Source organism: Periplaneta americana, chromosome 13 (assembly GCF_040183065.1).
Source record: "Periplaneta americana isolate PAMFEO1 chromosome 13, P.americana_PAMFEO1_priV1, whole genome shotgun sequence".
NCBI classification, from domain to species: Eukaryota; Metazoa; Arthropoda; class Insecta; order Blattodea; family Blattidae; genus Periplaneta; species Periplaneta americana.
The window spans coordinates 111,935,062-111,950,613 of NC_091129.1; the positions used below are offsets into that span (position 1 = coordinate 111,935,062).

The 15,552-nt window shown below is 36.5% G+C and overlaps 1 protein-coding gene across 1 annotated transcript in view; it reads left to right on the forward strand.

Moving 5' to 3' along the window:
* LOC138712270 (uncharacterized) overlaps positions 1-14,951 on the forward strand; it is a 206,612-nt gene extending 191,661 nt beyond the window's left edge. The window contains exon 6 of the mRNA XM_069843851.1: positions 13,174-14,951. Coding sequence (XP_069699952.1) covers positions 13,174-13,249 — 76 coding nt within the window. The 3' untranslated portion in view covers positions 13,250-14,951. The remainder of the gene's footprint in view (positions 1-13,173) is intronic.
* The last annotated feature ends 601 nt before the right edge of the window (positions 14,952-15,552 follow it).

The window sequence follows — 15,552 nt, forward strand, 5'->3', positions numbered from 1 at the left end:
TGACGGAAGATTGAAAAATGAACAGGATACTTATTTTACAAATTCAAATTGAAATGGAGCCCATTAAAAGGCTCCGAAAGCGAACTGAAAGTAACAATCAACCGATAGCAAGTAATTTTGAATACCCATCATGTTATGAATTGGAATGCAGGTGTTAATGTTTTTTAACAAGCTGTTATGAGTTTACATATAAATTCGACCCTTGAAAACTCATCCCAGCTGGTGAGTCATCAAAAGGTGGCCGAGGTAAACATAAAGGGCCTCATTCCATAAAGAATTGCATGAAAATATGAGTACTTACACACATACCGAGTCTTTTCCTGTAAAAGAAGCACATAGTTTAGAATTACAAAAGTGAGTTTGAAGTTGCCAGGACATTAGACAGTCTATAATTTCATTTATTAAATGGAAATTACATTAATTATATTGATACGAGAACATTCCTCGTCTTGATTATTATATTTCAATTGGACAAAAAATTGAAATGAGTCAATGAACAGTAGGCCTACTAGTTCATATTATGTCATGCTTTATTTATCTTGTATTCTTGACTTAATATGGCTTACATAATATAGAAAATATCGGTAAATTAAGCTAAACATGAATATGTTTATTCTTCAAATGATGTAAAGCATAATGTTTCTTTTTCTGTTTTTTTTTTGTATTAGTTCAACATTAAAATGGATGAATGTACAATTCTAGCCTACCTCAGTTAATCTTTATTTTCCCTTGAACTGATCAATTAAAATATGAATCTAATTGCATCAGGGTATTAAGCTATGCACGAACTAAACATGTGAAGAGCAATTTACTAGAAATTCCTTACGTCTTTTGCATCATCAAGTATCTAAAGTTATTTCCCTCAGTATCTCAGAACAAGTACTTTTGACATGTACTGTTTATCCACTCACCGGTTCAATTGAAGTATATTTCCGCGACATCAGTAGATGAACGCGCTCGGTTTCTGCGTACAAGCTAGTGCTAACAGACGAAAAGTGTAAATTCGCGATCTTAGAATGACAAAGTTCTATCTGCCATTTCTATTATATGGAGAAAACTGCGTTTGAATATTCAAACCACCATGATTTTTTCCAGTTATAACGAAAACCATACAAATTTTCTGAATTATCTATAGACACAAACGTATGATGTTAGAACATCAATATCATTTCGATTATAATGCAAACTGAAAGCTTAAAAATGCAGTTGGAACTGTGTCTGCTCACGATAACGCAAAATCATAAGCTGACATGGTTCTATGTGCTCTTAGAACCTTGTCTTGTTATAGTTCACAAGTTTAATACATGATAATGACGTGTTTGCCATCATATACAATTGAAGTATGCAGACATTATTTGCAACTTTGACATATTATTACATTTTTACGTTAAATATGTCAATTTTTCACAGGAATAAAATAATTAAAGGGAGAAAACAGTTAAGAAAATGTCAGAAATTTCAACTTCTTACATTTATTACAAAAGGCATAAAACATACTGTTCGCATACCCTCTTGAGTCCTGAGAGTATAGTCATGTCAGTGATTTTTTTTGAAGTGTAGAATTATATTGAACGTTAAAAATGAAACAACAAATGTCTCAGGACTCAGGAGGTTATAAGATTTCGGAGAGACAAGGCATCACATCCCTTGCATCCCAAATAGAATTTGAAGAGCATTACTTGATTAAAACTGTATCTCGAGCTGAAAGAGATAGAGACCGAAAAAATAAATAATACCTTTATTAAGCTTTCATTTACAGAATGTGATTGCCTGTCCTAGGGCAGACATAAATTCATTCTTTTATAGGAATAAAACTAAATACATATAATTTGACAGCTATTTTGTAAACAATCAAACAAGTGAGGTATCTACAATCAGGAAGAGCAGTAAATGATATCGTCATTGCATTCAGGGTAATAATAGATCAAGTAATAGAAGAGAACAACTCTACGTAAACAAGAGTCTGTTACCGTCGTGACGATCACTTTTCGGTTTGTGAAGGTCTCTAAATTGTACTCCGCAACAAAGATACTCCTATACATGCTCTGCTTAGCTGTTACGGAACTTTTAGATTTACACTGATCACAGTACAAATAATAAATTTTTGATATATTTAAATGTGAACATATAATTTGACAGTTATTTTGTCAGCAACTTAAATGTTAAGGTTTTATTTGTAGAGGAACGACAGCTTAAAGAATAATAAGAACCAAAAAGTGAATGTCTTTCAGAAGCAGAAACTCTTGTGCTGCACTTGAATTTGCAAGTGTTCAAGCAGTCCTTCGTGTTATTTTCTTATCTGGCACATATTTTCCTCGTTTCCTGACATAAGTACGCCTTTCTTAGTGCCTTTCTTTCCGAACACTACTTAGCAGTTTATTAATCCGATCTGAATTGTATTCCAAACTCATTTCCATCACAGTATAATATCTCTTCACAATGAATAATAAGGTTAGGAATGCTATTAGCTTCAATAGTGGTTGTGCAGATGTGATTGAATGAAAAAATTGTAAACTATGTCTCTATTGGCCCTCTGGCAAATGTACAGCCAGCGTCTGTGTCCGCTCACTTGCAGTAAGGAAGTACTATGAAAGGGTGCATCTGCTTGGCGGGAAAACACATGGAGCAATACAAGGTTCTATCTGCTCTACATTTGTAGATAGAACCGTGTCTTGTTAACGTATGGATATAAGGTCTGCAGATAGTACTTTGCCACTTTCGTATTCCCATATTTTCTCACACATGACATTAAGGTACTTATTTTTTAATAGAACGCGTCAAATATAACCATGTAGTGTAAAAGCATGACTTTTATAAATTTTGTCAGATAGAACCTTGTCATTCTAAGGTCGCGAATTGTCTTTGATTTGGAAAAGTTACCGATTGTGTATGGCGGTGCAATTATGAAAATTATATGCGATTGAAATGGATTAATATTCACATAAACTTAGGGAATAAAATAATTATTTAGGTTTTCATCATTGCATACTTCATTCCGTTTCAGTATATCCCTAGACAGCTAGGGAAGTACGCTATTGTTAGGCAAATTCTAAGGGACAAGATATTTTATAAGAGCTTAACAATTAACTAATAAATAATAGTAGCTGTAACATATATTTACTAATTTTGAGCAAGATGTAATAAAAGGTCATTTTATATTATCTTTACTTACTTACTTACTTGCTTGCTTGCTTTTAAGGAACCCGGAGGTTCATTGCCGCCCTTACATAAGCTCGCCATTGGTCCCTATCCTGAGCAAGATTAATCCAGTCTCTACCATCATATCCCACCTTCCTCAAATACATTTTAATATTATCTTCCCATCTACGTCTCGGTCTCCCCAAAAGTTCTTTTCCCCTCCGGCCTCCCAACTAATACTCTATACGCATTTCTGGATTCGCCCATACATGCTACATGCCCTGCCCATCTCAAACATCTGGATTTAATATTCCTAATTATGTCAGATGAAGAATACAATGCGTGCAGTTGTGCGTTGTGTAACTTTCTCAATTCTCATGTAACTTCATCCCTCTTAGCCCCAAATATTTTCCTTATAACACCTTATTCTCAAACACCCTTAACCTATGTTCCTCTCTCAAAGTGAGAGTAAGTTTCACAGCCATAAAAACAACCGGTAATGTAACTGTTTTATAAATTCTAACTTCCAGATTTTTTGACAGCAGACTGGATGATAAAAGCTTCTCAACCTTCTATATGACCTTTAGAACCTAAAAATCGAAAATCTAGTGATGATAATGATGTTGACGCGTGATTATGGTGATTACACTAATGCTGATTGCAGGCTAATGGTGGTATGGTGATGACCTGTGATCAAGTCATTTGAGTCTCCTGTTACAACAAACACATTCACATCATAATCTGGAGCAAAATAAAAACTAGAGCTCCTCTTGCCGTTGTACTGTATACTCTTTTCTGCGGCTGGGCTGTTTGTATGTCATGTGCGAGGAGTTTCTCCAGACTCGCCTCGCCCCTGGCTGGACCAGGATGCTGCTGCCGCTGTGCCGCTTCTGTAGCCACTTTCCACTCAACATACAGTACGCCCGATATTCATGCACCGATGCGATGCGCTTGCTTTATTATATCTCGGTCTGCTGGGGCAGAATCAGAGAGGTAAAAGCGCTGAAGACTGACGAGAATATGATATGGAGGTGATGTATGGGGCTGGGAACCGTCACTGAAGAGCTACAAGCTTTGTATTCTGCACCGAATGTTTAAGACAGAGATGTTTGAAAACAAGGCGTTGACGAGAAGTAAACTGACAGTAGAATGGGTAGGATTACATAAAACTCCGTGGTTCTTAGAACTATGGCCGTTTGCAAACAAAGTGTTACTAAAAGTATTCTTTTATCCACGGCGATTTTACTCAGAAAATTTTAATTAGCGGTGTTACAGACGCGTTTGGTTTATTAATTTAATAAACTTCTAAAGAGTTGGCATTCGCCGGAGTAATTATTATTAGATACAACAATAATGTCATTAATATGTATTAAACATATTATCAATGTATCTTGCGATATAAATGTTGCTATCTATAGTCTAGACGATATATTATGTTAAATAAGCAGAACTCCTTAGTTCTTACAACTTGGGTTTTTTGGTATATTGAAAATATACAATATAACTTACTATTACAAAGATATTTTTATGCGTGTCGGTCTAACAGTTTGAAAAGAATCCCAAAATTGCCATGCTGTCTATGGGCACACTACAACTAATATAATAAAGTTCCTTACTCCGTTATCTCCTGGCTTAGTTGTCTCATGAATGGTGTCTTATTGGTTTCACTTATGAGGTTCTAACCAGCCTTCGAATTGCTGACTAAACATACAAACATGGTTGATTGGATGATTTACAATTAATACTTCTACATAATTATGACTACTAGACTAGGATGTTAGCAGAATTTAATAATGATTTGGCGTAAAAGAAGTCGGGGTAGACTGTATCGGTAACAGCTGCAAGTTTTATGTTTAAATAGCTACGTCATTGATAGAATTGCTGTTGAAGTGAATGTCAGCACTGACAATCAACATATCTTCTTTTCAGATACTCTGAATCTTCACTATGCTGGGTCTCTTGGGAGTAGCCATTTTGTATTTATAAGGTACATTGAGGGTGAACGTGTCGGTTGCTATAGCATCGTGATCCGTTATATGCTACCCATTGCTTATAATGCCCGCTCCCATTTGCGTTACATAGGCCTATGCCTCGGCATTGTGAATTTTTCTCTTCAATTAATTTACTCGGGAATTTTTCCAATTTAACTTGTTGATTTCTGATTGTAGCCTGGTTCGTTACGAATCGTTGATACCACTGCAAACGTTCATCGCTTTGCATTCTCGAGTTACACTGCCTCGGCTGCCGCGCGACCCTCCAATTCATACCACAGCGTCTCCCCCCTCACGCCTATTGCTGTGACTTCACTCTCTCCAACTTAAGGTCACGTTGTATGCATTGAACCGTCGTCTATCGATCGCCGTTTACTTCATTGGAATATTTTTGTAGTTTATAAATTATAGGCGTGACAAAACTGCCCTGAAAAATGTGTCTGTCGATTTTCTGGGATGGCACCCTAGTACTGGATCGAACTTATAGACGTATTCACGCTAAAAATCCGGAAAATTTGCTTTACTGACCACTCCTTCACCTTCCACTTTCCACATTTCTTTAGATGCCGATTTGGACTAATACCTTTTTTTTCCAAAAGAAATTCAGTGAGAAACTGAAGATAATATGCACTATATTCCGCAAATTATGCAATTGAATACTTTTAAAATGCCTTTAAGACCTAACAACAAAGCCATCGGCGTAGTCAGTCAGTAGCCTATCAATCCGGAGTTGCGCTCGGGCGCGGGTTCGATTCCTGCTTGATCTGATTACATGGTTGGGTTTTTTCCGAGGTTTTCCTCAACCGTAAAGCAAATGTCAGGTAATCTACGAAGAATCCCCGGCCTCATCTTGTCAAATATCATCTCACTATCACCAATTCCATCGACGCTAAATAACCTCGTAGTTGATGCAGCGTCGTTAAATAACCAAGTAAAAAAAGTACCAACAACAAATATAAACAAAACATCCGTTGTCTAGTAAATTAAAGATAGAATAAGGAGGAAAAATCTTTTCAAATGAAGTTATGCTAAAGATATTTATAATCAAAATCTATCGCTCTCGGCAGTTTCTGAATGCTTGTACCTTATTTTTAATGACAGACATGAATAAAATGCACAATGCGATAAGATTACCGGCAGGAGGAATGTGAGTCTGTATTATCATACTTCCTATTTCCCATTACTGCACATCCCGCACTCCGACCGAGAATCAACTGTCAATGTATTTCTACTATAGCTATATCACCATAACGAGTCATGAAAAAAGTTCGTCGTGCTGTAGTCAAGGATAACTCGTACCTAAATTAATATCTTCTACTTCTCGGGTTATAGGTCTCCCTTCTGATCTGTTCATACCTCAAGATATATATGAAAGAGGAAGCTTACAAAATCATTAGTTCGAAACCTCGCTTTACAAGGAGATATACTGTGCAGAATATGTTAAATAAAAAAGCTGCCATTAAGAACTAGGTATAAGACATGAAACCAGATTCCAAAAATTGCAATAAGACCTGCATTTTAGTAGCCTTTTTATTAGACTGTTGGAACAAAAATACTGTACACGGTTGTCTGTGATTCTAATCTTCTAAATTATAGATCAATTAATATAAAGGTCTTGTATTCGACTTCCGTTATCATAGTGAATTTCTAATATTAGCAGAGAGAATGAAAAATTTCTCACAAGTGTTCAAATTATAACATCATTTCAATAGCAGTTGCTGGTCTAGTTACGAGTAAATTGTGGCTTAAAGTTATCAATCTGCATCCACTCAGCTACCAGTAGGCTTACAGTGAAACATTTTACTCTGTATTTAAACGATGAAAGAGTAATGGAACGGAGAAAAATTCTCTCCGGCGCCGGGATTTGAACCCAGGTTTTCAGCTCTACGTGCTGATGCTTTATCCACTAAGCCACACCGGATACAACCCCGGCGCCGGACAGAATCGTCTCAGATTAAGCTCCAACTCTTGGATTCCCTCTAGTGGCCGCCCTCTGCACTACGTCATAGATGTCTTATTCCGTCGGATCCCGGCCAACTAGTCACTCATAACGAGTGCACCTTAGCACATGTGTGGACTTCGGTCCTACATTCATAGACATCTATGACGTAGTGCAGAGGGCGGCCACTAGAGGGAATCCAAGAGTTGGAGCTTAATCTGAGACGATTCTGTCCGGCGCCGGGGTTGTATCCGGTGTGGCTTAGTGGATAAAGCATCAGCACGTAGAGCTGAAAACCTGGGTTCAAATCCCGGCGCCGGAGAAAATTTTTCTCCGTTCCATTACTCTTTCATCGTATGATGACGCAGAATATCTGCATGGAAATATCATATGTACTTCGGTACATTAAAATAATATATATGATATGCGTAAATCACTTCGTGATTTAAGACGGCGCTTATTCCGTCGGATCCCGGCCAACTAGTCACTCATAACGAGTGCACCTTAGCACATGTGTGGACTTCGGTCCTACGTTCATAGATATCTATGACGTAGTGCAGAGGGCGGCCACTAGAGGGAATCCAAGAGTTGGAGCTTAATCTGAGACGATTCTGTCCGGCGCCGGGGTTGTATCCGGTGTGGCTTAGTGGATAAAGCATCAGCACGTAGAGCTGAAAACCTGGGTTCAAATCCCGGCGCAGGAGAGAATTTTTCTCCGTTCCATTACTCTTTCATCGTATGATGACGCAGAATATCTGCATGGAAATATCATATGTACTTCGGTACATTAAAATAATATATCTGTATTTAAAGCTTATTTTTGATGTCTTATTGGTATTCGTAATTATCGGGAGGGACAAGGAGCATTCCTAAGTATTTCAACCTTACTAGACTTTTTGTGCACCCGTTATGGAATGAGATGCGTGTCGATTATGCTGCCCAACTTCCGCCGCACCACAAATTCCTCTAGAACAGGAGTGGACGCGTTAGGAGTAGTAGGGAAGGTAAATGGAGAGAGGAAGTTGGAAATACAAGTTGATTCGACATGCAGATGCAACAATGACTCAAGTTACCTCAGAGAGTAGCGGATTTGCGAATTAGAATCTTTCATCGTGAAGGTCTTTTCTGATCGGCAGAATAGCGTAATTCATCTAATTTTATTTTTCAGAAAGGAATGCTTTTAATGATAATATGTTATGTAAAAATGTAATCGATTCATTAAGATCTAAAATCATGTCTTTAAATTTAAATGTTTAATTAATTGTAAAAACAAGAAATTAATACTCAGGCACAATGAAACATTGTGAACTGAAATGACAAAATAAAAGGAAGTAGTGCCTATCTCCATTAATAATATAAGGTTCTTAAAAATAAAACTTAGTAGTTTATTGTTGTTATAAGTAATTTTTCTTGAAGGCAATATTTTACTTTCAAGCATCCCTGGAGTGCTCTTCTAATTTCTTACGTCCTGTTTTCACATTTGTATGTTAAATAAATGTCCCGCGCCATTGCATCGTGGCCTAAGGCGTCATGCCTAGACTCATGTTAGAAATGAGCGCTGGTTCTAATCTTCATGGGAGCAAAAATCTCGGCCAGTGTATGGGACCGTTATCAACCCAGCATAGTGATGAATTTGAGGAGCTACAATAAGGTACCTAGCGAAATCCGGTACAATGAACCAGCTATAACGACTGGGGTGATTATCGTGTTAACCATATGATACCCGCTTACTGGTTGAATGATCGTTCACCTCTGCTGATGCATGTAAACATGAGGCTAGCAATCATCTGGTCGACCTTGGTCCTCTATGGGCTGTCGCGTCAAAGATTTTGTTAAATCTGAGTGAAAGTACAAAAAGAAATCCAAAAATATTTGGGGACGTTGCCTCAGAGCGGTCTACAGTTATATACAGTATTTCGATATGTGACGTGAATTACGGAAGTCCAATTGCAATCACCATGTTATTGACAGAAGGAGGCAACATGATACTATTCGGAACTGATAACCTCCGACCTGGTGCGTGACCACCGAGCGTAAACACATCCCACAGTGAGTCATGGTGCGTAACTGTCTGATAAATGATCATTAGACTACTTGGCCTCTATATTGAGATCGCGAAAGGTGAACAAATATGTCATCTTGTTGCAGACAGGATCTGAGCAGTTCCATCCCGACCGGAATAATGATGTTCTTTTAATTTCTGGTATGATACTAAGAAGATGGATTTTGACATTTCCACGAACCTATACAAAGAGAATGAGAGAAAGACAAGGAGAACGAAGAGGAGTAAGAGAACGAGAGGAATACGAGGAGAAGAAAGGAAATACAAGGAGAATAATTAGAAGAAAAGGAGAACAAGAAGAATACAAGGAGGACCAGGGGAAAACAAGAAGAACGAGAGGAGATAAGCAGTACGAGTTAAAGATAAGAACAAGGTAAATACAAGGAAACCAAGGGGAAGGTAAGAAGAATTAGGAAGATGCAAGTAGAATAAGGAAAATGCGAGTAGAACAAGGGAAATACAAGTAGAACAATGGAAATATAAGGAGAACAAGGGGAATGCAGAGAGAACAATGTGACTATAAAGAAGATAAATGGAGTACAAGCAGAACAATGGAAATACAAGAAGAACAAAGGGAATGCAGGGGGAATATAAGGAAAATAAGGGGAGTACAAGCAGAACAAGGGAAATACAAGGAGGGCATGAAAATACATGGAAAACAAGGGAAATACAAGAACATGAAAATATATGGAGAACAAGAAGATTGCAAGGATAAGAAGAGAAAAAGCAGAACAAGAAAATTTCAAGGATAAGAAGAGAAAAAGCAGAACAAGAGGTATACAGGAACTGCCGTTCATGCACATTGATCGGTTGCGACAGACAACTAACACTTTCGCGTAAAGTTATAGGCCTATAGCATAGTAAAGCTATGCATCTGTCGTTTTTTTTCTCTCAAAACTTATAATGGAGAAATAGAATGTGATGTCCATCATTACATGTAAAGATGTGCTGTGACGTAAATAAATATATACGTGTGTGTGTGTATGTATGTATGTATGTATGTATGTATGTATGTATGTATGTATGTGAACAGCCACGAAAAAACCACAGAGACGGCCAGACAATTCCTCAATAGTCACACGATACACAGACCAAACTCGGTTGAGAAATCGAGTCTCACCCTAGGCGTTTCCACGTGTTTTCCGGCACAGGATTATGACGCTCTCCGAAGAAAACAGTACATCTGGCTGGCTATTTCTTTTCAGTATCCTCAAAGCTAATATTGCAACCCTGTGCCTAGTAATTTGATTAAATGGGATGGTTTGAATGTGAAATGGAGTGAAATTTGTAAATTTGAAGAAAGCAAGAGAATTCCTAGAAAGACCCTTATCATCATGTTTTTCCCAATGCAGGTATAATGTCGGTCAACGTCGAGAATAGAATAATCAAATCCCAGATGTGTTTTAAGCTTTCATGGAGCCCTGGAAGGATACACAAAACTTTCCGACATTCGTCTTTCCACAGCGACTTTTAACTCTCACTTTGTTCTGTCTATATAAGCGATAACATTCAGTAGTTGAAGTATTGTGATGTCGAGTGTTTTTACGGAAGTATTTGTTGTTTGCGCCACCCATTCCCGCCCGAGACGTGATTTTCGTCATGCGGCTGAGTAGTACGTTATCCGTACGCTTGTATGACAAGCTCTGGACCTTGAACTGCGAGTCGATTTCACTTAAATTGCGTAATAGTAGGTACTTCCTTAATATCGAACTGTGCAGACTAGTAGGGACAGAATTGACAAAATAAATGCAATTGACACAAAACTTGGAAACAAAACAAAACTATATATAGCCTATATTAAAGTTCTTATAACCATGATCTCCAAATTCCGGCTAGCCCGAGCTGAAATTTATGGTGACTATTACACTCTTACTACGTCATACTACTTTTGACCAATAAAACGGTACGAAAGGACGTATTTCAACCAATCATGGCTGCTTATCGCACAATTTTATCGCGTCCCTAGCATTTGTTTAATTTTATCGCGTCCCTAGCATTTGTTTCTTTGTTTGCTAACATTTGAAACTGCGCTGGTCTGGACGTCAAAATATATATATATATATATATAATTACAAACCATTCCAGTCGATGCACAGCAGTTTCAAATATGACTCGCATTGGCATTCAAGAACAAGAATTAATAAAAATCACTGATCATACCTATGCATCTTCTGAAATCCGATTTACAAATAAATGAAGAGCACCATTCGGAAATCCTGAATAGGTTGAATACACCATGTAGGCCTAAATCAACGAGTTCCACTTCTATTACGCACACGTCCAATATAACATCAATTGAACCACCAACCACATTCAAATTTGAAAATTGTACATTTAATAATTATTCCTTTTAAAATTATTCATTCTGAAATCCTGAATAAGTTGCATACACCATGTAGGCCTAAATCAACGAGTTCCACTTCTATTACGCACACGTCCAATATAATATCAATTGAACCACCAACCACATTCAAATTTGAAAATTGTACATTCAATAATTATTCCTTTTAAAATTATTCATGTTAATTTTTTATGTCGTCGTCGTTAATTAAAACTTTTCTAAAACTTGTGTACAGTATATTAGTTAGGTTATGTTGTAGCTTCTGCTATATGATATTATGGATAGTCACGTATCAGAGATTGTTTAATATTAAGATTTATTGAAAATCATCTGTCAAGTGACGTTGATTACTGGGATTCGGATAATTGAAGTGGAATGCAACTGTCTTAATAAAAATGAAACTGAATCAACAAGGCCTTCTTGACTAGTAACCGTCTACAGAGTTGAATGAAGATTCCATAGTTGGCACAACTGCCATCTAGCGTAATGGTGCAATAATACATTTGAAGACAGGTTTATTTTCGTAAGTCAATATTTTATTGTATTGGAGTACTTTGTTACTTATAATCTTTATATACTTTCTTCTAATCGTGTAATAGTCAATTAAATCCCTCTCGAGTTTTGATTTTCTCTAGATAAATCAAAACTTCTAGTGAGATTACTGTTGATAAAAAAGTGTTTGCGCAGGCTTTCTTTGGGTACTACATTTCTTCTGTCATAATTGCATGAATTCTCTCCATTATTAACTATCATTGCCTCTGACGAAATTTCCGCCTAATTGTTATTACGAAGTTCCAGATACAGTGCAGCCTACATGTACTCATTTTTCTTATTTTTTTCTTGCTTACGATAAGAGAGACCGCTGTAGTTTCAAGAGATCTTGGGCGCAAAGAGCTAACATTAAGAATTGAAGAAACAGAATGAAACAAATTCTCACAAGACATTGGGCGCAAAGGACTAACGTCAAGGACTGAAGAAAAATATTTAAACAAATTCTCAAGAACTGAGGAAGTAGATTGAAATAAATTATGAAGAAATAGGTTGAAACAAAATTCTCAAGGGACATAGGACGCAGAAAATGACATTAAGGAGGGATTGAAGAAATAGATTGAAACATCCTCATCAAGAACTGAAGAAATAGATTGAAACAAATTCTCAAGAGAGATTGGACGCAGAATGTTAACGTCAATGACTGAAGAAACAGATTGAAACAAATTCTCAAGCTATATAGAGTATCAAGGACTGAAGAAATAGATGAAACAAATGGACATCTAGGATTGAAGAGATAGATGGAAACTAATTCTGAAGATATTTATTGAAACAAATTCTTAAAAGATATTGGGTAAAGTAACTGTTGGTTTTTTAACAACTTGTGAAAAAGCACCTCTTCAACCATCTTATGTAAATTACTATTTTGCACTAGTGTTAAAAGTATTTATCGCACGCTACTGTATAATAATTAATTCTTAACGCCCTTACCTGGCGTTAAAAGACGTGTTTTTAGGAATGGCTGTCTAAAAATGTCCCTTTTTCATTTGTGTAATGGAACTCAAAAGAAAGTACCCTCAGTTTGTTGGCACGTATTTTATTGATTCATGTTTGTTATTCTTTCTTAAAGTGTTTTGTTATTCTTTGCGTATTTCGCAGAACTGGAGTAAACAACGTGGCATTAACTAACTCAAGGTGTTGTTTGTTGTTGCAGGATCAAGGTGTCTTATAACGTCTTGCCCTCGAAGAACAGCAGCAAGAGTCGAGTGCACGACTATCACAATAATTGAGAGAGAGAGGCTGGACGTCAGAGACTAACGTTTTCATTTTGGAAGTTGTTTTGTTCAAATTTCCAGTGCGTCAAGCAACTGTCTCCACACTTGATTGTGTGAGTCTTGTTTTCTTCTTTCAATCTGTGCTGTACTATTGACGTCACTTCTTGGTGAACTGTCGCAGCTGTACAGGCCTTGAATACATGTGGCCGTGATGGTATTTTAGTTACAGATATATATTTCGTGCCTACACCACAGTGCGTTGGAAGCCGTTTGCTTCCTTTGATATCTCAAATTGCTTCTAATTTTAGCGCCATTTATCAAGATGCGTGGCGATTAGGACTGTAACATGCAGCAAGCAAAGTCGAACAAATTCAATAAACTCTATTAAATTATTGTATCAATGATCATAAACTTTATTTCTAAATTCCCAAGATCTCGCTTTGCCGTGGGATTTTGGCAACTCCTGTTATTTTCTATTAGAGCGTAAACCTGCTAACTACCAAAAAGGAAATTTTACAAGAGAAACAAAAATCTGATTTTAAATTAACTCTGAAACTTTAGGACCAAATTCAGAGTATAGGTGGTATTTGTTCCTGTACTTCGGATTTGGTCCTAGAGTTTCAGAGTTAATTTAAACTCAATTTTTTGTTTCTCTTGTAAAATTCCCTTTTTGGTAGTTAGGTTTATACTCTAAGCCGACGTTATTACGTTTGTTTGGTGCTATTTTGGGGCTTTTATAGCCTGTTCATAGAACAGTACTTTTCATATATCGTTCCTATTCATTTTTAATAATTTTCATTGTTGATATCGAAAATAAATTTGAGACTTTTTGGTTTTGCTTCTTTCTTTCTTCTTATTTTTTTCTTACTTGTATAATTTTTACTATTAAGCTTCCGGTAGATAAATGCTAGAGCGCGTTATTCAGCGATCTCGGATTCGATTCCCGGCATTGACTGAAATAATAGATCAGAGGATGATACTTTTTCTCATGGTTCTCAAGTTCCCAACAACGATAAAAATTTCTTTCCACAATTGCTTTCCTTTTCACCCTACCCTTTTTTTTTTTTCAATCCATGCAACAGGTAGACTAATATTTATATCATTTAATTTCATTAAAAAAATGTTAGGTCGTTCAAATGAAACCCGGTCATCGTTAATAGAAATAAAGAAATTAAACTTACTGCCTAATACTCGCCACAGTTAACACACCTCCACTGTGACACCAGGTAAAGGATAGCGACTTTATATAATCCTTGCGGCCAGGAGATAAACCAGTGTTTAACAGTATTTTGCACCACTTCGTCCTGTGTAGGCCTAAATGTGGTTCCCTTCAGACTTTTCTTCAAATCTTAAAAAAATATGGAAATTGCATGGAGATAAGAATGAGCTGCAGTGTTTCCCAGCGAAACCTTTCCATGTTGATCTGGCAGTGTGAGCTCGAGCATTGTCTTAGAGTAAAATCACTCTTCTTGTCGAAAGGCCTGGGCGTTTATTTTTCATATTTTGCTCTAAGGTGCCCAAAAATGTTTGTATAGTGCTGGGCATTGATCAATTGCCCAAGCTCCAGAAACAATGGACCTCGATAATAGAATAAATATAAGTTATTTCAGCGTCAGATGTAGGCTACTACTAGCTTCATCGAGAAGAACCTCAGAATTAATTTTATTGGTTACTGTAACAGTAGAAAATAATGTAGGCCTAAATTACTCCCGACAATAATAATATCAATAATAATCACTGAACAACAAATTTTTACTTTTTATCTTGCTTCGAAATAAAAATAGGTGAATATTACTAATATATGTGCCCTAAATCTGAATTTAAAATCCAAATTGCCCCATCACGTACCATTTAACGGGGAAAATGAATTGAATTTTTTATGACAAAACTTATTTGTTTTTAATTTTTCACTGCTGTTGATAAAATTACAACACACTAGGGATTCAAAATTCCTCATAATAATTGAAAAATGTGTACCGGATACAAAAATGATGTTACATAGCTTAAAACACACAACAATGAAAATATTTCTTGCGTATAATGAGAAAAATCTCGGAATTTGAATTTAAATTTAAAATAATTTTCTGGATGACTTATTTTTATAACTAGACCCGGGACTGTATTTTACAAGGAACCAATAATAGTCTGCAACAATGCTGGATGATGATGATGTTCCTTTATATCGCCTTTCCATTTCAGATATTTCTTGAAGAAATCTTTCCCCATGCTCGTCGCTTACCGCTTCAAAGTTAGGAGGAAAGAAATCCAAATGGGAATATACAAAGTATATTTTGACAGACATATTATAATCCATTTTG